This window comes from Perissodus microlepis, chromosome 3, assembly GCF_051167445.1.
Source record: "Perissodus microlepis isolate ML-2025 ecotype Zambia chromosome 3, ASM5116744v1, whole genome shotgun sequence".
Taxonomy (NCBI): domain Eukaryota; kingdom Metazoa; phylum Chordata; class Actinopteri; order Cichliformes; family Cichlidae; genus Perissodus; species Perissodus microlepis.
This window is the reverse complement of record NC_140463.1, coordinates 44,636,179-44,662,350: the sequence shown is the minus strand read 5'-3', so window position 1 is coordinate 44,662,350 and position 26,172 is coordinate 44,636,179. Positions and strand designations below refer to the sequence as shown.

Sequence of the window (26,172 nt, the reverse complement as noted above, 5' to 3'; positions counted from 1 at the left end):
GTACAAAAACATTGTGTACTAGCATCATTATAGTCACACTTGTGACTTTTCCTTCCCTCGCTTGCGCCGACTCTTTCTCAGCCTTTTCCTCTATCAGCTACAGATATAAGGGTACTTATTCAGCATATCATTCTAAAACCTGGCTTGGTGTAAGTACAAGCACTGAGTCAGCAATGAGGGAGTGGAGGAGGAAAAAAAAATAGATATAATAAAAGAATTAAGTGGCTAAGCTAGAAATTCAGGGAACAAATATGAATAACCTCAACCCCATGACTGCAGCATTCAATTCTGTTTGCTGAATGAAAGTTTTAACAGGAAGATGCACACAAATTGATTAATGTCTGTGTTTGGAGACTTCAGGCTTGGCTGATGAAATATAAGCTCATGGTTTACTTGCAGGAGATTACTTTTGCTGTTCTGCTTTGTCTTTGCTTATTTCCAGTGAAAGCAGCTTTAAATTTATCCTCATCAGTTTCTACACGAAGGACAGAAAAATGCAAAAATGACACATCGGGGCGTTGTGTTGATTCGGTGAGTGAAGCCTGCTAATTCTTTTATCTGATTGACTGAAATGCAAACGGACGAGGAGAAGAAATGACGATACCCCAAATTCCCAACAGCGGCAGACGATAAATGAATGATGAGCTTCCGTCACCTTCTAAACTGTGCCACAACAATATGATGGCACCAATCCTTCAATCACTTAATAGTGGGTTCCTCCCTGGTGGCTTTACTTCCCATAAATATAAAGAAGGAACATGTGAGCACGGTAAGAATAAAAGAGCCTAAGAATTGTCTTGATTCTTGACATCTGTGAATATTCACAGTCTGGCACAGTTTTTTGTTTTGTTTTGTTTGCGAGTGTGTGTGTTTTTTCTTCACTTCTCATAAATGTGTCACAAAAGAAACGATCTCCCCCGTCTTCAGGTCTCGATTCACACAGCTCTTGTGAATGTGAGCTTAAGGAAACAAAAGCCTTTCGCTGGTTTATTTGTCGAAGCCCTTTGCAGCTGACCCCCTCCCATGAGAAAGGCTTGAGATTGAAAGGCAGCTCAAATAAAGTAAGAGTGAGAGTTACGATTTTTTTCAGCAATGCTAATCTTCCAGTTCTGATCAAATTCAGAGCTAATTTCCACACAAAAGATATATACTACATAGCAAATGGGAGAACAGAATGGATTAAAGTGCTTTGTTGTTTAGATTTTAAAAGCCAGACTATCATTATGTACTCATGACGCATCTCGTATATCTGCAGCTCAAAACAGTACACTACAGGTTCTCATTTCCTTCTACTTTCCCCCTCTTTGTGTCCACATGTTTCCACCTTGACCACTGCCTTCTGTTGAAATCCGACCAAAAACAGCCTTTACAGCAGCTTTACCAAAGCGATACAGCAGCTGCCCCGACTGAATCCTATTTGCACCTTATTGGCCAGCGTATGAAAGATTCAGAGGTGAACAACCATAGGATGGTTTCAGTGCAGGTCTGCACAGCCTTCGGGGGAACCATCATTCTTCAGTTATCGCTGGTCCGACAACAGGATTTCATCGTTTGAAGAAAGAGAAAAGAAGAAGGGACAGTGGAGTTCTCTTGCTGTGCAGCGAAGCTAAGACTTCACTCACCCATATCACTGAGGATGGATTACTGGTGAGTTACTCCTCGACCCATATAGAGGAGAAATTGAAAGGTGAGAAGAGTGCGATGGGCTAAATGTAAAGAACAGGACATTGTCATCTTTTCCCTTCAGGGGATTATTTCATGTCAACTACAAAGCAGTCGTGAAAAAAATCCGATGTGGGAAGTGTGACCTGAGAACGGGGGATGAGGAAACAAACATACAGGTAAACCAAACTCCTGAATACAAAACAGAACAGACAGAAACAGTAAAATGACAACGTTTGACTAACTGCTATCTGTTTTAAATATCCCTCATAGATTAAGGTTCATGTTATTAGTTCAACTTTGAGGTTTAATCACTGTTTAACTGCTCAGTGTACGAGCAGTAAAATATTATGAGATGGCTAGTCTCATCTCAATAGATAGAAATGATGGCTCAACCATAACAATATTGCCTTGATTCTAATAAAATAAGATATACTTTATTTATTCCAGATAAATTATAATGATTATATATTTCTGAAGTGAAACATTATACAAGATTCTGCAGCGCCCCGTTCAATCTCTCTTTATCCATTTCATATCTTCTCTTTAATCATGCCTTGTCAGGCGACAAAAATGAATTGGCAACAGACCAACTGCTCAGTTAACAGTGCATGTAGTAGCATTTGTTAGATGTATATGTACTTTAAGAGCCGTGATGTAAAGGTGCAGCAAATTCAGTAAACTGGAGAAACCACATCATGTTCCAGGCCCAAACAAGGGTCTCATTTTCTTCCCCGGAGGGATGTTGGATGGACTGTAACTCACTGCAGAACACTGACTGTGGGATTTATTAAGAACTCTTTTACTCCTCAAATGAAATTACAGTTTTAAAAATGTGTTCTTATCTTTTCTCTACACCGGTCTCTTTTTAAGAGCCTCACTCTCACTTTTGACCAAATTTATGCTGACGGCTCTACACATTCATTCTTAATAGGCGTTAATTTTTGGAACAACAAAAGCCCTGAATAATGAAGTGTTTTCTTCTAGTCTGTCAACAGCAGACCAGGAAAAGTTAAGAGTGGCGACTGAGTAAAAGATGCATTCATCATGTCTGTCCTGAGTACATCACCAAGGGCTTGGAAACAGACATTTGAACTCTGCACGGATGAGCAGATGCAAACATCTTCTTTGACTCTCGGCCTCTGAGATATTCTCTGGTAGTACATCTTTCTCACTCTGCCACTCCACCCCCCACCCCTTAAGTCCATTTCTACCTATCGTGCTCTCTCCCAATTGCTTTCAGTTTCTCCTTTGTGCTCTACTTTGTTCATGGTAGAAACATCCTCCCCAAGGTGGTCAGCAAATGCACTGAGATAAATGTGAGAAAAGATTCAGTAACAGTGTTTGGGCCTTAAGCTGACCAACATTTTAAGATGGGGATGGAAAGAGTTCAAAGCAGACTGTTGAAGTCAACACTGTAAAGTCAGTTTATGCTCATTCTCCTCACAGCAAAAAATACTCACAATTTTTGGCCAATGAGACATGGATAATGTGTTTTTTTCTGCAGAAAAGTGGGTCAAGAGTATAATGTAGGATGCTCGTTTGGTGGTCGATTAAGATATTAAAAGGAGAGTGTGGAATGATAGCAGTCTTACAATCAATAGAAGATGTAAAGTTTACTAAAACAATACAGAAAGTCAATAGACAAACTTTCCCTGAAAAGGCAAGGATAAATTAGAGATATACTGATGAATTAAAGAGGGAAGAATAGGTAGGGGTTACCCAAAGGACAAAAAGCATCAGATCAACCAGCTTTCAGTAATACTCTCTAAACAATTATAGTAGAACTAGATACTGAGGGAAGGTGCTAATTATAAAATACTGAGAGTTTCAATACAAACAATGGAGGAAAGTGTCGTTGGTTTAAAGATATCACATCTACACTCCAACTAATTCATCTGTCAGCATTATGAGTTAATCATAGAAGTGAAAAGTTTTAATGAGACTATTCAGAATAGTAAAGACACCTGTGCGTTCAAACAGAAAATGAGTGTATTAGTCACAGAGAATTATTAATAGCTGCCACGGCAACAGCAGCTATGGTAGGTGTAGATAAATCAGAGTACAAACAGAGGTATGTCTTTTTGTTATGAAAAACCTCACCCTGTATTATGCTGGATGAATTCAGAGTTGTTTTAAATAGAACAGACTGTCCTGTCTGGCCCATTGCTTATTGCAGTGAGTAAGGGGAGGCCTGGCTAAAGTGCATTCGGAGAGAGTGGAGTGCTGGATGTGCAGTGTTGACATTTGGAGAGGACTTCACAGTGGTCCTTGGGGCGCCACACTAAAGACAAAGTAGATCAGATAAATGTACTCTTTTCCCTTCTCCATCTTTGTGCATGCTCTTACTTTTCTCTCTGCCCTCCCCTCCACTTTCCTTCTTTCTCCTCATCCCATGGTGCTAATCTGTCTTTGTTTTGCAAAGTTCTGGTACAGTGTAGCTCCGCTCTATATAACAGTTTTTACTCAGGTTTCAGTCTGATTCCTGTAGTTGTGTTGTAAAACATCACATTTCAGGCTTATTGAGTTAAATTCTAATCTCCAAGATTAAAGACCCACACGTCAGACATTAAATCTTAAATAAAATAACACGAGGAATAGAGACAAGAGTAGCGGCGCAATGCATCACAATGGCGATAACTCAATTTGGGCAGGAAAATTACAAAAGTAAATCATATACATCATATTGGATTGAACATGGGCATTTATCATGCTGTGCAGTATATACAGTACTCATCTGGACTAAAATGATCATCTCATTGTGTATACCCTACAAGTATGCAGAAAGAGAGAGATAAAGTGGAGCGAGAGAGAGCAGGTAAGTGGAAGAAAGAAGTTGGCAGACAGACAAGACAGAATAGAAAGAATTTAGTTTTGCCTTCCCAGGTGATCATTAAAGATCGGACTAACCATACAGAGAGGCCTGCTCTTGGACCCTAATAGCTTATTGATTGGAAAAAACTCCCTCTACTACTTTGATCTCACAGGATACATAGCTAGTGTGAGCTACAGGTACAGTGACCTACAGGCAGCTGAAATTGAAGGCACCTTGTTAACACAATATGTTTAAATAGCCTTAAAAGATTAACTATGGAGTATTTTAGGTGATACAGACAAAGAAAATGAAAATTAACCAGTCACATAGGGCCAATGCATACTTCCTCTTAGTGACTTTTAATTTGTAAATGTACAAATGAGTGACGACCGATAAAATCTACCGGTTTTGTGCAACCAGTAACTTCTAATCAAGCTAATCATGACTGATGCAGACAATCCTGGGTGCCTTCAATCCCACGCTGCTGTTGACACATCAAAGTGGCTTTTAACAAGACACTAAACTCTAAAATGCCTCCAATTTGTAAGTCACTTTAGAGGAAAGCATCTGCCAATTTACTCGGTAGTAATACATTGCTCTCTTTTTGTGGCCTCACTTAGGCTAAAGTGGCGATGTTTCAGTTGTTTCATTTTCATTTGGAAGAAACTTCAACATTTAACAGCAGATGCTGAAACAATGTAAATTCTAATACAGCAGGAGCTCCTCTCTGCGTGAGTTCATCATCATATTATAACTGTAATCAGACATTGAAATGTTTCAGTCTTAGTGGGGCTTTCTCACACTGTTGATGCAGATGTTAATTCTTTCAGCTGTCTTTTACATATTACTAATTCTCAAAAACTCTATATTCATTTCAAAATTCTTCTTTTTGTATCAAACCCAAATAAATCTTAAACACACAATTATGCCAACAGAGTTCCTGGTGTTTCCAGGAGTACAAAAGTGGTTACATCCTTCAGCTTTTAGGTACTTTTGCTGTACAGCCTGCTCCCAGTTTGGGTTCAGGACACATATACCCTCTCTACTTATAAAATTCGGTTTTAAACTTTATTTTTAAATAAAAGTTACAGTTAGGGATAGATCTGGTGACCCTGAATCATGCCTAAATTGTGCTGCTATAGGCTCCTGGGGACCTACAAATTCCCTTCTCTTTCACTAATCACATGTTTAAATGCCACATTAACTTTCGTAGTTAACCTTTTGTCGTCTTTCTTGTTAAAGGTCTCTATATGCTCCTCTTTTGTGTAATGTCTTTTCCCTCACTCCCAACTGCCTACAGCTGACGCCTGGTTCTGGTTAGGGGTGTTTTCCCTTTGAAAGGGGGTTCTTCTTCCCCACACTTGCCAAGTGGTTGCTCATAGAGGACTGTCTGATTGAATTTAAATTACATTTACATCTGACAATTCAGAGCACATTTGAAAATCGAGACAAGCAACCAAGCAAAAGTGTTGCTTTGAAGTATGGAAAACTGTGCTCCTAATCAGGCCTCTTTGGCAGTGAATAAAGCCACATTTCCTGCCCTCTACCTGCATTACCAGCAAAATGCATGGATTTCAGTTATAAATGTTTAGACTTCAAAGGATTCTTTCAATTCGAGGGATGAACGTGGGCTTTTTAGGAAGGTACTAATCCACTTACCTATTTAAGGCTAGTCACGCATTATGGAATCTCTTAGGTAGAATCTGCAGATGACCCCCCACCCCTCTGCGAGCTCATGCCATGCTTCTTCTCCAATTGCAAGGACAATCAATTAGTGATGCGAAAGGAAGGATTAATCGATATGCTGTCAGGCTCCTGCCGGCTGAGGAGAGAGACCCTGCCAAACCCACCAGGGCCTGATCTCATTACTGATGGCGGCCCACGCGCCCCTTTGCAAGGCAGCTGCATTCATCAAAGCAATGCCTCCCTTTCTTCCTCAACCGTTCTCCACGCTCCGTCCCTCCGTCCCTCTGTCCCTCCCTGCATGTTTGGCTTTTTTCCCCCCTGACAAGATGAAGGAGAGTAGGTTGCAGAAATGACACCCATTTAAGAAAGGAAAGATGTGGGAGGGGCGGGAGTTATAAATAAGGAAATTACAAAAGAACCACTGTGTTGAGCTGCCCTCATAAATTGCAGCTGTGCATGTATTAAACTGTGTACTAGCACTATTCATACTAGTAAGTGAACGTGAAGGTGTCCTTGCAAAAGTCTGTGTAAAACCTGCTGGAACCTGAGAGCAGTGAGCAAATCTGTGAGCTACTGACAGCTAGTTAGGGGAAAAAAAGGCATACTGTATGTGTGGCTATGTGTGTGCATTCACATCCTTGTGTGTATTACTGGGGGCGGGGAGTAGTGGATAAAAGCCTGTGCCTCTCCCTGACAGTTTTATCCGCATCACCATCTGCCTTTATCTGACGCCAGCATCTCTCATCTCCCCATTGCACTCTGAAAGCTCTCCATCCACCCCGTTCTCCTCACCACTCATCTTATCCCAGGCTGCTGTCAGATCACGTTTTTCAACCTATAATTAAACAGTTGCTGGCTTAAACTCTTGACAGATAACCTGTGCCCATCAAAATGAAAGTGAAAAAAGTCCTGCTGGTGGTATTTCCTAAATTTCTCTTATTTGCCAGAAGTGAGAGGAAGAAAAAGAGATCATGGGGAAGCTAATAAAGTCAGATGCCGCACTTCACATTTTGACCATGGGGATGCTTGCCTGCAGAAGCATGAACACTGGGGTGTGCCATCGTGCTCCATTCCATCCTTCCTTCCTCATCAGCATTTGTCACATGCTGGGAGAGGCGTAAGGGTGGGGTCAAGAGGAGAAAATATAGCCACGTCCCTTTTGCTTTCTCCCCTCATTCCTCCCTCTCTGCTCCTGCTCAAAGTAGACAGTTGTGGTGAAGGATGGCTCCCTAACAGGTAATCAGAGACAGGCCTTATTTAATGTTCTGAGCCGGCACTGGACAGCAGTGATGGAGGTAGTCGGAGAGGCCCACTGTGCGGTGTGCACTGGCCCATAACTGCAGATGAGACACTTCCCACAGAGCAGTTACAGCAACAACTTGCCAGCTGTAAATGTAATGACAGCGGTGTGAGAACAGCAATAAATACAAACAGACAACTCTAAAAAAAAAAAAAAAAGACTGTGCAAGTCCTAGTTTGAAAGGTGCAACTAAACTCCTACAACTTTACTCCGCCATCTGTCAGGCCATTTAGAAAGTTTATGAGTAGCTCGTGAAAAGAACAGCTCTGATATTTGCTCCTTTCTGCATTAATGACTCATCCCTCTGTGCATAACAAATAACCCCCAATTTGCTGCTCTGTTTTTTGTGCCTTTATTGCTTTGAGTAAAAACATAAAAGACTTCACAAGTCTTAAGCAAGGACTATTACTTCTGAACGTGCATACTAATTCCTTTTACTTTCTGATGAGTCACAAAGCTGAAGATAGTTAAAGTTTTGTGCTCCCTCTACACAAGCTGTTTCCACCATATTACAGCCTGCAAAGCAAAACGCACAGCGTCTTAATCTTGCTTTACCCCTTTTGAGTGTGTGTGTGTAGGTATGTGTGTGTTTACAGAGATTGCCCGGTGTGCTATCACCTGAGCCAGGTAGCAGGGACAGTGGAGCATGAAGCTAGGAAACGAAAAGACAGACTCGGCTAGCTAAAGAGAAAAGCAATACCTCTCACCCACTTTTCAGAGTTCCAGTGTTTGTCTAGAGAAAAAAGTGGACAACCTCAGATTGAAACTATCAAATCAGAACAAAACAATGGAATGTTTTGCTTTTGTTTGCGCTGAGATATGACACACACCGGCATGCAACTGCAGCTTTCACACTCTGGTAAGTCTGGCAAAGTTAAGACAGGAGGGGTGTGTATCCTTGCAGCAGTCAAACTGACTACTGTGCTGACTGAAAAACTGTATCACCGGCTTGAAAATCTGCTCTGGAAGTATTTACATTTTATTACAGCTGCTAAAATGCAAACCACTGGGAGATATTTTTCAGCTTCACTAATCCTGCCCTGAAAAATAAAGCAAATTCAGTGTAATTAACCTAAAAAAGCAATTTCAAACGATTACCAGCACATGACCATTTGGATATATATCCAGTGATGGACATGCTATGCTTATTTCGAACTGTTGATTGTCTAAAAAGTCTCAAAAAGAAGGCTTTTATAAACCTGTTTTTTATGACTGGTTTTCCAAGGTCTTGCAAGGACATCTACCTTTTCCAGCAGCTGCAGATGGGAGATTTGGCTATCAGCACACTTCTATATCTGTCAGCACCCTTCATTCCCCAAATCTAACACCCCAGGCCCTGATGGTGAAAATGTCATAAAGATTGGTAAAAATGATGTCCTGCACTCTTAAATGACTATTTTTTTTTACTTCTGTAGCGCTGACATCCTGTGAAAGACATCATGGAGACATTGTGTGTCTCCATGGTAAAAAATCCTCACCTAACAGAATTTTTCGATAGAAAAAAGTGAAGTAAAACTTAAGACATGAAACTTGTGTCTGTTCTCCTTTATTTCATGTTTTAGGTAATGAAACCAAGTGAGATTTTTGATATTTTGAAAAGTCAAACGCCCCTTTTTCCTGTTTGGTCTATATTGCTTCAAAAACTGAATCCACCTTAGCAGATATAAAACATTTTCATTTGCTTCAGTGTGGGGAATTTCTTCACCTCTTTGTTCAATACTCTAAATATAAGGCTCACATACTAATTTCAGCTTGGGGAACTTTCTAAGGTGTCATTACCTCACCGAAGCTATTTGGACACTAATGATGGTGTTTAAAGGTGGCGCTGTCACTTGGTGTTCGCTCGCTCTGTGGTAGAGTATCACTTCCTGTTCCTGCTCAAACACAGTGGTGTTTCTGAGTAGCTTATCTGCTTAGCAATTTAATTAAAAACTTTTAAATACATTCTTTTTTCATAGTATAATCTTCACATTCTTCATCCGAAGCACACTTTCTGTGTACTCACTACCTAATTTATAGCCAAAGTATTCACTCACTGTCTCTGTACTGTTTCGCTAGCTTAGCTCGTAGCCGACTCGTTAGCACCATGGCTACTTCACCTGTCCCTCCTGCACTTTCTTGCTCATTGTGTCAGATGTTTAGTTACTCCTCGGCCTCCTTTAGCAGTAATGATATCTGTAACAAATGTAGCATATTTGCAGCTCTGGAGGCCAGGATTACTGAATTGGAGACTCGGCTTCGCACCCTTCATTCACCCGTAGCTAGCCAGGCCCCTGTAGCTGGTGCAGCCGAAGATAGCGTAGGCCCCGCTAGCTGTTCCCCGGCAGACCCCAAGCAGCTGGGGAAAGAGGGCGGCTGGGTGACGGTGAGGAGGAAGCATAGTCCTAAACAGAAGCCCCAGGTACACCACCAACCTGTTCATGTGTCTAACCGTTTTTCCCCACTCGGCGACACACCCGCCGGGGGTCAAACTCTGGTAATTGGTGATTCTGTTCTCAGACATGTGAAGCTAGAGACACCGGCAACCATAGTCAATTGTCTTCCAGGGGCCAGAGCAGGCACATTGAAGGAAATTTAAAACTGCTGGCTAAGGGTAAACGTAAATTCAGTAAAATCATAATTCACGTTGGCAGTAATGACACCCCGGTTACGCCAATCGGAGGTCACTAAAATCAATATTGAATCGGTGTGCAACTTTGCCAAAACAATGTCGGATCAGTTTTCTCTGGTCCCCTCCCCAATTGACAATGTGCACGTTAGCATATGCTACTTCCGGTGCGGAAACTCCTGTGGGGAGCTTTGTTTCCGGTGTCCTATTCGCGCCTGGTTTACGGTCCAAAACAAGTTAAGCAAATGAATGAATCAAGCGGCGATTTACATTTCTATAGATGTCTTGGGCATTTACCCAATATATCTGTAAATGATGTTCATCGACTTGTCGATATTTTCCCCCCGCGCCTCAGAGCAAAAGAGAAAATGGATTCAAATGTTATATTTCTCAGCTGTCCCTCGTTTATCGCGGGTGTTATGTTCTAAAAATAACCAGCGATAGGTGAAATCAAGTAGCCAATTTTATTTTTTGACGGTGCAAAACGTTTGGTGGACATCGTGGACATACAGTACTGCACTTCAGAGTCACACTGCTAGCGATCGATGCAGCGATTCTGTACTGTACAGGAGAGACGTCACGGAGGAGATCGTCTGCAGCGATCAGGACGCAGGACACAATGTGACGTAAAAAAAAAGCATGCAAACTTGCACTAAAAAATCCGCGAAACAGCGAGGTGAAAGGTGAACCGCGTTATTAGCGAGGGACCACTGTAATTTTGAAGGTAAGTCACAACATACCCTTCGTAAATACTAATGTATAGAAACTGTTACCAGCAATCATTCATTTTTTGTGTGGCTTTTTTCACGGTTTGTTAACATGCCGTGTAGGTGTGTACTTGACTAGCTGATATCGACATAACGGGGAAACATCTGGTTTGACTATTCTTCACCTGTAGTTTGAATGCTGAACATTTGCCTGTTTAAATCATGAGACCAGTCACTATACAGAGATGTGCTTCTGAATGTGGACGATGTGTCTTCTGCTGCAGTAACGCAGTTCTGCTTGTGTTGAGTGATGTAAACAACTGATCGATCTAAACGCTTTAAATGTCAAAATTGATCATTAGATTTTTTATGACACAACAGCAGTGAGTGTTCCCACCTTCTCCTCTTTGTAACTTAACGCAATCTTTCCGTTTTCGAGTTTTGGACATGATTTTGGAGTATATCTTCGCAGTAGCGATTGACCGCAAAGTAAAGCTACCGGAAATGCACAACCCCACATCCGGTCTCAAACCAGGAAGTTAGCATTGTCTCGTGCACATAGTCAATCAGACCAGGAGTGACATGTTTAGCCACATGTTCTCCTTAAATTGCTGGCTGTCTGAGTGGTGTCCCAGAAACGATGTGGGCTTCATAGATAATTGGCAAACCTTCTGGAGGAAACTTGGTCTTGTTAGGAGAGACGGCATCCATCACACTTTGGATGGAGCAGCTCTCATTTCTAGAAATATGGACAAATTTATTAAACCCCCCAAAATATGACTATCCAGAGTTGGGACCAGGAAGCAGAGTTGCAGTCTTACACGCCTCTCTGCAGCTTCTCTCCTCCTGTTACCCCCCCAAAAACCCATCTCCACAGAGATTGTGTCAGCTCCCAAACAGACAAAAAACTAACTAAAAACCAGCAATAAAGCCTGATGCTTAGCCTCGTCCACCCCAGCTGTAAAACTCAGAAACCAGTCTTACTTGTTATCATATATCGTCCACCTGGGCCTTACACAGAGTTTCTGTCTGATTTCTCAGACTTTTTATCTGATTTAGTTCTCAGCTCAGATAAAATAATTATTGTGGGTGATTTTAACATCCATGTAAATGCTAAAAATGACAGCCTCAACATGGCATTTAATCTGTTATTAGACTCAATTGGCTTCTCTCAAAATGTAAAAGAACCCACCCACCACTTTAATAACACTCTAGATCTTGTTTTAACATATGGCATAGAAACTGAACATTTAACAGTGTTTCCTGAAAACCCTCTCCTGTCTGATCATTTCCTGATAACATTTACATTTACAATAATTGATTACACAGCAGTGGAGAGTAGACTTTATCACTGTAGATGTCTTTCTGAAAGCGCTGTAACTAAGTTTAAGAATATAATCCACCCACTGTTATCATCTTCAATGCCCTGTACCAACATAGAGCAGAGCAGCTATCTGAACGCTACCCCAACAGAGGTCGATTATCTTGTTAATAATTTTACCTCCTCACTACGTACGACTCTGGATACTGTAGCTCCGGTGAAAACTAAGGTCTCAAATCAGAAGTACCTGACTCCGTGGTATAATTCTCAAACACGTACCCTAAAGCAGATGACTCGTAAGCTAGAGAGGAAATGGCGTGTCACAAATTTAGAGGATCATCATTTAGCCTGGAGAAATTGCTGCTTTATAAGAAAGCCCTCCGCAAAGCCAGAACATCTTAGTATTCGTCATTGATTGAAGAAAATAAGAACAACCCCAGGTTTCTCTTCAGCACTGTAGCCAGGCTGACAAACAGTCAGAGCTCTGTTGAGCCAACCATCCCTTTAACGTTAACTAGTAATGAACTTCTTTACAAATAAAATTTTTATCATTAGAGAAAAAATTACCAATAATCATCCCACAGATGTAATATTATCTACAGCTACTCTTAGTACCATTGATGTTAAGTTAGACTCTTTTTCTCCAATTGATCTTTCTGAGTTAACTTCAATAATTACTTCCTCCAACCATCAACGTGTCTTTTAGACCCCATTCCTACAAAACTGCTCAAAGAAGGCCTGCCATTAATTAATTCTTCGATCTTAAATATGATCAACCTATCTCTAATAATCGGCTATGTACCACTGGCCTTCAAGGTGGCTGTAGTTAAACCTTTACTCAAAAAGCCATCTCTAGACCCAGCAGTCTTAGCTAATTATAGGCCAATCTCCAACCTTCCTTTCATATCAAAAATCCTTGAAAGAGTAGTTGTCAAACAGCTAACAGATCATCTGCAGAGGAATGGTTTATTTGAAGAGTTTCAGTCAGGTTTCAGAGCTCATCACAGCACAGAAACAGCTTTAGTGAAGGTTACAAATGATCTTCTTATGGCCTCTGACAGTGGACTCATCTCTGTGCTTGTCCTGCTAGACCTTAGTGCAGCATTCGATACTGTCGACCATAATATCCTATTAGAGCGATTAGAACATGCTGTAGGTATTACAGGTACTGCACTGCAGCGGTTTGTATCATATCTATCTAATAGACTCCAATTTGTGCATGTAAATGGAGAGTCCTCTTCACACACTGAGGTTAATTATGGTGTTCCACAGGGTTCGGTGCTAGGACCAATTCTGTTTACATTATACATGCTTCCCCTAGGCAGCATCATTAGAAGACATAGCATACACTGTCACTGCTATGCAGATGACACCCAGCTCTATCTATCTATGAAGCCAGGTAACACACACCAATTAGTTAAACTGCAGGAATGTCTTAAAGACATAAAGACCTGGATGGCCGCTAACTTTCTGCTTCTTAATTCAGATAAAACTGATGTTATTGTACTCGGCCCTGAAAATCTTAGAAATATGGTATCTAACCAGATTCTTACTCTGGATGGCATTACCTTGGCCTCCAGTAATGCTGTGAGGAACCTTGGAGTCATTTTTGACCAGGACATGTCCTTCAACGCACATATTAAACAAATATGTAAGACTGCTTTCTTCCATTTGCGCAACATCTCTAAAGTTAGAAATATCCTGTCTCAGAGTGACGCTGAAAAACTAGTTCATGCATTTATTACTTCCAGGCTGGACTACTGTAATTCATTAATATCAGGATGTCCAAAAAACTCGCTGAAAAGCCTTCAGCTAATCCAAAATGCTGCAGCAAGAGTCCTGACAGGGACTAGAAGGAGAGAGCAGATTTCTCCTGTTTTGGCTTCCCTTCATTGGCTTCCTGTTAAATCCAGAATTCAAAATCCTGCTCCTCACATACAAGGTCTTAAATAATCAAGCCCCATCTTATCTTAATGACCTTGTAGCACCATATCACCCTATTAGAGCACTTCGCTCTCGCACTGCAGGCCTACTTGTTGTTCCTAGAGTATTTAAAAGTAGAATGGGAGGGAGAGCCTTCAGTTTTCAGGCCCCGCTTCTGTGGAACCAGCTTCCAGTTTGGATTCAGGAGACAGACACTATCTCTACTTTCAAGATTAGGCTTAAAACTTTCCTTTTTGCCAAAGCATATAGTTAGGGCTGGACCAGGTGACCCTGAATCCTCCCTTAGTTATGCTGCAACAGACGTAGGCTGCCGGGGATTCCCATGATGCATTGAGTTTTTCCTTTCCAGTCACCTTTCTCACTCACTATGTGTAAATAGACCTCTCTGCATTGAATCATATCTGTTATTACTTTTTGTCTCTCTTCCACAGCATGTCTTTCATCCTGTTTTTCTTCTCTCATCCCAACCGGTTGCAGCAGATGGCCGCCCCTCCCTGAGCCTGGTTCTGCCGGAGGTTTCTTCCTGTTAAGAGGGAGTTTTTCCTTCCCACTATCGCCAAAGTGCTTGCTCATAGGGGGTCATATGATGGTTGGGTTTTTCTCTGTATCTATGAAGCGCCTTGAGGCGACTTTTGTTGTGATTTGGCGCTATATAAATAAAATTGAATTGAATTGAATTAAAGAGCTCCATCTACTAAGGAGTCAAAGAAATAGACCAGGACTCACTGGTGGAACTACAATATGTATGTAACTCATAAGAAGAGTGACCAAATGTGGAGATGGTACTTGGATGGACTGTGACGGACACACTATTGGTCAATTTAAAAGAAATCAAAGAAATCAGTCAGATCTGTCACATTTCATCTGTGTTTCCTGTACTACTGTTTTATGTCTGTATTGGCCTCACACAGTGTTGCACCACCATGTCTAATGTGTAAAAAAGACAATATTGGCTAAAGGTGGTACAGGTAACATTAGTAACAATAATGGGGCGGTTTGCACCATAAGAGTAGCCGTGGCTCAGAAGGCAGACCGGGTCATCGACTAATTGGAAACTTGGTGATTCGAAATTTAACTGGCTCCAGTGTGCATGGGAGGGCTGTCTGTTTTTCTGTGTTAGCACTACAACAGGTGTACCCTGCCTCTCCCTCTATGACAGCTGGGTTAGGCTTCACCCTGACCCCCCCAAAGCCAAAACTGCATAAGCGGAAGAAATTGGATTTCCAATAACACCCACTTGGTTGGTTTCAGTCGCTTTCCATTACAATCGAGTGCCACCTAATGTACTTGTGGCCGTTATATCAATGCGGCCACAGTCCCTTCGTCCGGTGACATCATGAACACTACAACAATGGATGACGTCAGGACAATTGTATACCTGCTGCTCGGTGTTTCTTTTTATCAGACAGGTTTCAAAAATGGTGGCTTTGATTTCTGTGAAGGAGACTCTCTCATGACTCATTAGGGGGTATCACTGAGTAGCCAATCGTTGGATGCATTCTCGACCCAAGTAAGTAGTAAAAAAAGTACCTGGTACCAGGTACTACCACCTAATGAAAAACCCTAAAAACTGAGCCAAGCTGACTCGAGTATGTACTAGTGGAAAAGGGCTAATAGTAATAATAATTTAATGACATAGTCATTGGGAACTAATTTCCTGCCTTTAACTTATAATGAGTACAATTGCCTAAATATATTTATGTAACAGGCTATTCCTTTTACACTGCTGTTTCTATCCTTTTACTTATGTAAAGCCTCTTAAATGCTTACCACCAGATAGCATACATCAGCTATTTGACAGTTTTCCATTTTAAACTGGCTTTATCAGAAAGGCCCTTTGAGAACGCTGTGCCTTCTCTCCTTGGGTCATCTGATGACCCTTTGAGCAAGGTCCATATGCTAAACAAGACCTTAAAGTATAACTGAAAGTTTCCAAAATAGCAAAGTAAGTAGACTTTGTTGTATTAAAAGTCAACCAAGGCTCTCAAAAGCATTTTGTTTGGAATTAAAAGAAGACAAACAACAACAAACAGGCAAGATGTGTAACTTTCTACATACAGCAGTGTGACATATCATGCCCACAGCAGTGATTGCGTATCACTAGAGCTGTTGCTGATACAGCTGTCACATGCATCTGAGCACAGTGAGTGAAAGGCGACTGGAATTACTGCATATTCTTGAGAATGTTTCACCACTCATCCAAGAGGCTTAATTAGTTTTACCAACTCTTGGGGGGGTTATGTGGTATTTAACTTCTCCGGGCGATTAAACAGAGAGGAACTCCTCACCAGTCAGTAGAACTGATGAAGCCTGATAGATGAACAGCACATTTTCTCCAAGACTACAAAGCAAATTTAGATTCAGATTGTTTTTTCTTTTGTTTACTACTACTTAATATTCTCTGACCTAGGCGATAGCGAATCTTTATAGACATATGAGCAATACTGCACTGCAACAGCAATAAACCCAGTCATGTTTGGCGTGCTCAGCAGTGATTCACTCCTATGGCATTTTCCAGGTAATCTATTTCAAAGCTTTTTCATCTAGAACTTTCAAAATGTCAGCTAGAAAGTTTTCTGCACTTTCAGACACACCTACAGTAAATAATTAGGGAGGTGCAAGACACAAGATCTTTTGAGGATATGGCATGTCCTTTTTAAAACAACTGTGGTCAGCACATTCAACTTAAGCAACTTATCCCACACCCTCAACTTTACATCTCCTACCCTGAGGCTTGATGACAGTGAGTCAGAAAGATACAGTGAGTGATGTCCTGCCCTTTGTCACATAAATGGACAGAAATGGAAGAAAGCAGTGGCATGAAAGAGAAGGTGGCCTGGTAAGAGAGGCAAGGTATATAAAGAGATGGGTGGTCTGTGCAAGATAAGGAATAATGCTCTATCACATTCTGACACCGCTGTCAGTAGTTCTAGTTACAGCAGCAGTCAGACTTGTGTCATATCCTGTAAGGACAGGAAATGGTTGAGATTGCATTCTGTGAAAACAACCATTAACAATAAAAATAATGAATACTTTTATGAGTAATGGTGGGTTTAAGTTCTCATAATTCAGAAATTTAGAACATGTTGAAAACCCAACAGGACTGTGCACACCAGTTTTTAAATATGTCAGACCCTTCAAAATCCCACCAGAGGCTAGGGAACAAGTCACCCTGGAGTGAAAAGTGAAGAGCTGTGTTTTTTGAACCAAATGCTGAAGCTAACAAATAAGGCCCCAGGTATTAGACCTCAAGGCCACTATCGCTGTTTGATGTGACACTATTTTGTAGTTTGACTAGGACCAGGAAGCCCCCACATCAGGTGGGGATGATATGGGGCCATGGCTCACAGGTTCTCTGGTCTAATTTACCTGTACTTCTCCCCTCAAAGAGAGACAAGCATAATTAACAGGACCAAAACACCCACCACGGGCTGAGCAGAGTCATTTATGGGAGTGACTCGGGAGGAACGGCAGCAAATGAAATGTAATTGCAATGGGAGCAGAGGAGCCGGGCTGGTGTGTCGGAGGCACTGATGTGTGTGTGAGAGGGAGAGAAAGAGAAAATGAACGGGCCAGACATGAGGGAATGAGGGAGTAAATGAAAGACTCAGAAGTTAGATAGAGAATATGCACTTGAGAGAAGAGCAAGCAAAAGAATGACTGATGAGGGATCGTGGTGGATGGGCTGAGATAAAAAAAAGTGGGAAGCTATTCCTTTAGGTTAGGTTAGAGCAAAAAAAAAATGTACCATGGTTCACCTGATGTTTGACAGAAAGGCAAAGTCAAATTAAAGGATCAGTTCAACAAAATTACAAACTCTAGATGTTCACAGCCATACAGATAGTTTCATTTCCCCAGGTGCTGAGTTACGTTTGGAGATTTATTGCAATACCCAATAAAATGGAGGTGACGGCAAATGGAATTTTGTTGCAGTGCTCACGTCTTTGGAAATTTAATTTAAAAATTCCACAGCAACGTCTCATCACAGAGTCCTCTTACACAAATAATCCAGGGACCACGTTTTCCAAAGGACTTTTTCTTTCTGTATAAAGTGCTTCCACAGAAAAAAGACTCGGTAGTCTATGAAATATGTAGTCTGTGGAATATGCTAAGGAAAAGTGTTCCTGGAAAGGGATGTTGTGAAATTCTAAGTGCTGCAAGCACCACAAGAAAGCTGTAGACTATGAATATGTTTGCAAAAAGAAGGGCAGGCGTGTGGTGTATTTAGAATGGCAAAACACTCCAGAAGTAAAAGAGCAAATGTTTGTGTGTTTGTTGTTTTGAATAGAGCCAGATATTGACTCTTGTTATTATACGGTCTTCTAATGATATTATTATCGGAGATGCGTGACTATATCCAAGCAGCCCTCTGTTAAAAAGCTTTTATTAAAAGCAGCAGAAGCTTTGCTGGTGATGTTGTAACCGGCCCTTCAAATGTCGGCGCGGCAGCAGTTAAACTCTGCCACATCCCCACTTCAACCTGAGCATTATTTGCTGGGTACACTGCATGTATGACTGTAATCTTTCATCATTACAGTCATTATCTTTATTTATCACTGATTTTAAGAGCATTTAAATTGGCCCGGACTTACTTAGTTCATCCACTAGATTTGCCCCCCTACTTTTTCAACTACCCCTCTCTTTCTCTTTTCCAGCTGTCCCTCCCTCAGTCACTTTCAGTTTACGGAGCACTGGATGAGAACTGACCCGGGGTCAACTATGTTCCTGTCGCTTCCAGGCACAACAAATTGGGGTCACTGGGATGTTGGCATGGTTTGATCACACACACACACACACACACATGCACGATGGTTGAGCGTAGATAACAGTGATAGCGTATTTTAAGTGAGTGTGAAGAAACTGTAGGATACTGCAATATCACCATTACAGGTACCATAAAACACTTGAGCTGTGAACCTAACTACACACAGCTTTTAAGTGCATGACTTCAGCAACATGATGAGTGGACCAGGGTTATCAGGCGTGGTCCTGCTTGGTAATTAACGGAAAGCCCACCATCAAATTGACTATGAGCGTTGAATGTAATGTTGGGCAGACGAAGCACAGGGGTCAATGAGACAATTAGAGCCTGCGTAAAAGCATTTTTTAAATGCCCGCTGTCCCTTAATTGCCATTTCAAGTTATCATTAGAGGTGGGTTTAAATGACCTTTAAGACTAACATATGAAAGCAATAAAGGCAGAAATGAGGGTAATAACTAGTTTGACAGTAGATAAAAAGAAATGTTAGTTCACAGTCATTTTCCTGATTCTACACACATTAATGTCTTGCACTGACCCTTGCAAGTACTACAAAGCAGTAATCTAAATGGTATTTTAAAGGGAATTCTGCAACAACTGGAGAAGTTCTGTCCAGTTTTCCAGTTTTATGAGCAAAAGTTTAACCTTAAATGATTATTCTCCTCTAGTGCTCAAACCATGACAATGACATCTAGGAACTGACTTGGGAATCTGCTTTCCCCTGAACCCTACTTCTCTGCCATTTCACCTTCCTTGCCCAGGTACTTCTTAATCCATTTTATTGTGGACTTTCTCCTCTGATTCAACTGGCTGACAGTTCCTTCACTGTATTTTCCAATTCCCCTAACAATTTCATCCCCCATCAAATACCCCAGTACAGTATCTTACTATGTGCAGCTCCAGGTAATCTCCCAGTCCCCTGGCACTCTCCACCCTGACCAGAACAGCCTCCTTCAGCTGTGTGCTGAAGCCCACTGCCAGCCGGTCTGCCCGTGTGCTCGGCCGGTCATTGGGTGGCCAGGTATATGTGATGAGGGCTCCGCCTCGCCCGAAGATGTATGTTGTCCCAGCTGCAAAACACAGGGAGGAAAAGGGAATTACGGCTTAGTTCTTCAACATCTGGATAAGAAAGAAGTCAGCATGTTAAGTGAACTCTGAAACACAAACACAGAATCTATTCCACTGTGTAAAACTGGGGAAAAAAAAGAAAAAGAAGACAGACTCTATAGACAACAAAATTATGTTTTTTTCCCCTGTTATTTGTTATTATATGGTGCAATAACATTTCAGCTAGCGTTATTGCTTTCTTGTGGGTTGCATATTCTTTTATTGATTTCTGCAAGTTTAAATTGAATAGCGTTTCAGCAGAAAGTCAGTAGTTAGAGGAAGTCTGCATCAGAGAGAAAGCACTATGTCTGGTTAAAAACATACAACTAAAACATGTTACTGGTAGCGTACATCTTGGTCACAAAGTCACGTCTAGCGTGAGCCCTGGTATGTGCAGGATGTCACTCGCCTTTGAAATGGTAATTCGGTGGGCTTCATTTGCAGTCAGTTGCCCGCAGTTGCGTTGGATTCAAACTAGGGCGAACTGACAAACTTTGGGCTCGCTATGCTGTCAGTATAACTACCATCTCTCAAAATTTAACAAAAGAAATTCTCCCTGTCAAAATAACTTTGCCTTAACAGTACTTTAAGCTCCAGCCTTAAAAAAGTACCCGCCCCATACATGGAGCGATTTCATGTTTGAACTGTAACAGAGTGGTTAGGACTTGGCTTGGCTCCAGTAAGCCTGGTGGTAAATGAGAAATGACGGGCGTTGGCTGTGATTAGCATAGAGTAATGAAACCACAGTGAACTGCTCTCAACCCTGTGGGCTGTCTGTCCTCCCAGGATCATAAATATACATACACACAGGCGCTCTGTTTACATACTAATGCATGCATATTTTGCTATATGAAGCACATAGTTGTATCAAGAAGATTACGCAAGCAAACAAGTGATTAATACACATAATTAAGCGCTAACCATCCCAATGACACCTCACAAATCAATGGAATTGCTATGATTTTGATAATAACATGACTATAGAGTCACGCATGAAGTGCATGGCAATGGGTTTCATCTCCACGGATGCATCAATATACATAAACGACTTTCTTGGTGTGGTCAGGTCAAAGATGGCAGAAAGCAGACGCTATAGTGACAGCATGTCTTACGCAAGGAAGAACACTATTCAAGTATGCACACGTGCAGGCTTCCTTAATGGACACGCACGCTCACACGCACACTCACTCGTCTACCTGACACTTTCATTATCTAACAATCTGCTGGTAGCCGTTTGAAATCGGCTGACACGCACAACTCTCCTCCCGATCTCTCGCTTCCTCTCTCCCTTTCTGGCTCTCATCACCCCTCCTTCCCTCCATCCTTCCCGGCAGAGCTAAGCCCTCCGCTCAGCTCTTGTTGTTTTCTCGAGGCTGTATTATTTTAGCGCTGACTAATTATCGCAGCATGGCAAGGAGGGCTATAAAGAAGCTTTGTGCCGGAGGAGGAGGAGGAAAAAAAAGAGGTTGAAGAAAGACAGGGTATGGAGGCAAGGAACTCAGAAAAGACGGGTAAAGTGCAAATTGTGGATGGTGAAGAGAAGAAGTTGACACTTTAGTTTTTATTTCTTTCCTGTGTTTATTTGTGCAGCAGCATAGTTTCTCAGAAACTGGGCAAGAGGCAACTGTGGAGGAAGAGGAGAAAAGATTTCTAAAATGGCCGACAAGCAGAGAGGGAGGGGAGCCATGTTGTGATAGATGAGACTGAAGCCGTGTGAGGAAAAGGAGAAAATGGTTTCTGGTAGTGGAAGTTGTTGTACATTAACGTAGGCGATTGCACTTATGGGCGAGAAAGGGTTCATCACCCGTCACTAATTTTGCATGTCATATTGAATTTTCTAGTCTGACAGATTACTGCTCAGCCTGTGCAAACATATGTGAGCCTACACAACACCGTCTGCCAAAAGTCTGGGACGCTGTGGAAAATATAATCAGTTGAACCGTACAGATACAAAATAATTAGGTGCTAAAAACAAGAGTTATTGTTCTTTTGAAGGATACTTTATTCATTTAGAATATAATCAAAGCAAAATGAAAATGACTGAAAATTTGGGATGGGAGAAGAAAATCTTAAAAAGTTGTGCTTAAAAAAGCAAAGTAAGTAAAATAAACAGAATACAAGATAATTGAGTTTTTCAAAGAGGTTCACCACTCTGTCAAATCACCTTCAACTAAGCATCAACTTAAGAGTAAAAGTTCCATCTGTGGTACACAATAACATTAAATATTAGGAGTACTAAGAGAAAGCGCTGTATGTGAGGAACACAGCTGAAACTGAGACTTAATGGCTGTGATCTTTAATCCTCCAGATGATATAAGCTTGAAGTTAGTGTGTAAAATGTTTGCCGTGAGATATCAGTCAGAGTTCTGTTTTTATACCCCTCCCAATTCAAGCACACAATCCTATCTATGGTAGCTGCTGTAGGACAAACATGTTTTCATCAGCCATCTAAAACATTACATTTAGACTGTACACCATAACGTGTATCCGGCCAGAGTGTTTCTGCTACTGTTTGGACCAGATCCTCCCCAGTTTTTCCCTATCCGTGGAAAGCCGTCAGTGCACTGTTTACCTCAGCTGTCAGTGTTGGGGCCTACATCGCTTTACTCGGGAAGAGGTTGTAAAACTTTGTGAAAGGAGTTTGTGAGTCGGAGTAGCTCATCTCTGACTGATGAGATGAGCTGTTGAGGATATCCTGAACCTTGGTAACACTGCTGTTTTTGCTGCTGTTAGCGAAAATGTCCTGGAGCGGATGAAACTTTTTTGGACTCTGACACAAAACTGAAAATGTGAGAACGTAATCAAATTTTTCATCAGTGGGGAAGTGTTAGGCCACTCAAGCCCAAAATTAGCTGGCATAATGTTATAACCAGCTGTTACCAGCCCTTCTCATGTATCCAGAGACGGGAGGGTCACATGTCTAATCTGCTGACAATAAGGAATTGTGACAATATAGGGAATACATTAGCATGCTTACTCATGTTTCTGTGTGTTATAGCCCTGACTTCAGTTCAGGAGATGAGGCTTGAGATGACGAGGAAGAAAATTTCCTTCACATCTTTGTTTCTTTACTGAAAGGAGCTCATTCTCCAATGATGTTTATTAGTTGAGTCTGAAGCAAACCCACTCCTATATATTTGTAATTGGATAAATTATAGGTTAATAGGATAATGCATTAATTTGTTAAATAAGCTAAAAAAAACAAAAAAACACTACTGACTGCAACTTTAAGAAACTGATTTGATTTTATACTGGAAACCACTCCATAAGCTCAGTTCAATGTTGCAAATGAAAACGCTGTGATACAGGTGTGCCTTACACAGTGGAAAAAATATAATTTAAAATCAAATCAAATAAAAAAACAAACAAACATAATCCAGAGACACCACTGCTTTCTGTGGAGCCAGGCTCATTTAAGATGTAATACGGCCTTGAAGTCTGACAAGCTAGTATTTTTAATCTTTCTGGAAATCTTGGATGCAACACCCTTAGATCTAAAACAGAGAGGGGAACAGGCACTTAAAAACAAAAAACAAAACTAGCTCCTCTGATGGTATATAAAGTATTAAAGTTTGTATAATTGTTGAACAATTTTGTTAGATCCTGGAGCAACAAAAGCTTCCATTCAGACAACACTTTTTCATATAACAAAAGGCTGTCACAAGAGTAGCAGTGACCAACAGCAGTTAGCAGTAGCAAGTGTCTTAATTTCCTTAGAAAGTATGTTAAAGACTGAAACTTTATTACATTTTATTTTGGCTGAAGATGGACCACAGAAATTAACAGGTACTCTGAGAAGCCATGAATCCCAATAATTGGGACAATAATTAAAGATTAATAAAAATAAAGTATATGAAAAAAGCTATTTTCTTTCTAGGCTAGATACCTAGATTGTTAATGTGCCTTATTATGAAGTAGTAGGAACAGTACATCTAAAGTACAACAAAAGAGCTGCATTTTACAGCCCCAATTCAAAGACATTTGGAAATTGTGCTAAATATAAATAAAAAAAGGAATGATTTGCTAATCTGTGAAGCATACCTTTAGCAAAAGTCCATTAATGTCTGGGAACTGAGGAGATCAGTTCTGTTGAATGGGAACGCTACCCTATTCATGTTTCATGGAGGATTTTCGCTGTACCTCAGTCCTGGGCCGTCTTTGTCGTGTTTTTTATCATGATGGGCCAGATGGTTCCAAATGGTGAAAGGTTAAGCACCTGAACCCTTCTACTATGATGCTCTAAAATCTGCATGTACCTTTCAGCACTGATGGTGCCTTTCCAGGTGTTCGAGCTGCCAATTCCAGTGGCACTGATGCACTCCTTATATGTCAAGGATTTAATGCATAAGCACAATAGTAGCTTTAATCTGCGTTTATGGATGGTATGGTGAACTGTGACAGAATGATTTCAGGAAGTGAACCTGAGGGCCTGAAGATCAGGGGCATCCAATATTGATTTTCAGCCTTGTCCTTTGTGCACAGATTTCAGCAGATTCTGAACATCTTTCGATGATGTTATGTGCTGTGTATGATGATATATCTGCACATGATGAGCTTTCACAATTTTATGTTGAGGAACATTATTCTGAAAATTTGCCCATCTTTACTTCTGACTCTGCTTTTCTAAGATGCTCTTTTTATACCCAGACCAATACCCAATTACTGACCTGCTGCCAAATATGTTCCCAGTTTAAATGCATGATATGTTTTCTATACTCTATTGTAAATGAAATAAAGATTTATGAGATCCGAAAATCACCATCCTCTGTTTTTTGACATTTTACACACTCCATATGTTTTTTTGGAATTGTGGTTATTAAAGGAAGTATCTGAGCCTTCAAGGAATATTTAATTTGCTGCCCTTTAACATGAAACAAGGTACTTTGTCTATGTAAATTTGCAGTAAGACAATACTGTTTCTTTATTGATGTCACTCAGACAACATGATCAAGTATCAAGCAGTCAGAAGCAAGGAAGGGATGGCGCAGATGTGGAGAAAAATAAAGGCTAAAGGCCCCTAAAATGTAGGGAATTAAATGTATATATAATTGTATGGTTGGTGTATTCTTAGCTATAGGGTGCAAAAACAGCCAAATTCGTAACTTGTCAGAACTTAAATAGCAAACAGGGCATTGAATCAAATTTTCAACCTGAATCACGCCTAACATCTCATTTAGCTTGCATCGTGAATTAGACTTGGAGCCGGTATCATCGCTGCATATCTTGTGTATTCACTCACAGTGAACTAATTCTCATCAGTTAACACCCCTCTCATGCATAGCATCTTCCATATGCTTTGTCTTCCCAAGAGAGCTCCTGCTATTCCTGACGTCACTGTCACACTTGTCACGCTTTACTTTGTCTTTATTATCGACACATTTACTTTATTAGCATAATACCACAAAGAGAAGCCACAAAGTGCTAAATCTCAGCAAGAGAATGAAATAAATACATAAAAATAAAACAAAGCAAATAAGAGCTTCTCTGCCCCAGTCATACTTGGAAATATTTTCCATGTCTTTCTTGTTCCTAAATCCATCTAATGAGCTGGTGTTGACTTTGGCTGCTTTGATTTGTCCAGCTGAAAGTGGCCACCTGCTACTTTGTGCACTTGTATACACGGATGCATGTGTTTGTGTGTATGTGCACCTTTCTCCCCTCTAAATGAGGAGACAAAGGAGGTGCAGAGTCTCTAATGAGTAGTCTGACAGGGCGCATCCATGTGTCACTGTTTCTTCTAGCAAACACCTGCTGCTCTGGAAGAGGTAAAATCCACTGAATACTGCAGTGCAACACACACTCAGCTGAAGGGAGAAAAAAAGTGAGCGAAAAGGTGTTTATCAATTATAAAAGCAGTCTAGAGGGGGGACATTCTTCCCTGCTAGTCTTCCACAAAACAAAACAAGAAAGGGGAACATCTCTACACCTTAAGATTCACCACCAACAGAGGATCTTTGTCACACATGCATAAAAAGGAAAACAATAGATTCGCTGATTGGAACTTCTCCAGTGTGCATGACCACATCACACTTTTGATTAGGAATTCATCTAAAGTTTGCAGAAACAGCCAGTAGTGATGTGTGAAATGTAATGCAGCAGTGAAGAATCGAAACTTTCTAGCTAATGTGAACATAAAAAAGAATCCCTAATATGGCACTTTAATTAGAAGCTATATGCAAGAGTGTCTTTAAAGTGTGTTTAAGTGTGTTATTATCCTCACTTAGAAGCAAAGACAGGAACAGAATGACGCTGCAGCATTTCAA

At 40.9% G+C, this 26,172-nt stretch overlaps 1 protein-coding gene across 7 annotated transcripts in view; it reads right to left on the bottom strand.

The window, feature by feature from the left end:
• The window catches only part of nrxn2b (neurexin 2b), a 687,330-nt gene that overhangs the window by 93,231 nt on the left and 567,927 nt on the right, over positions 1-26,172 (bottom strand). For all 7 annotated transcript variants that reach the window (XM_084924606.1, XM_084924605.1, XM_084924600.1 and 4 more), the window contains one exon: positions 19,691-19,872. In XM_084924606.1, coding sequence (XP_084780732.1) covers positions 19,691-19,872 — 182 coding nt within the window. The remainder of the gene's footprint in view (positions 1-19,690; positions 19,873-26,172) is intronic.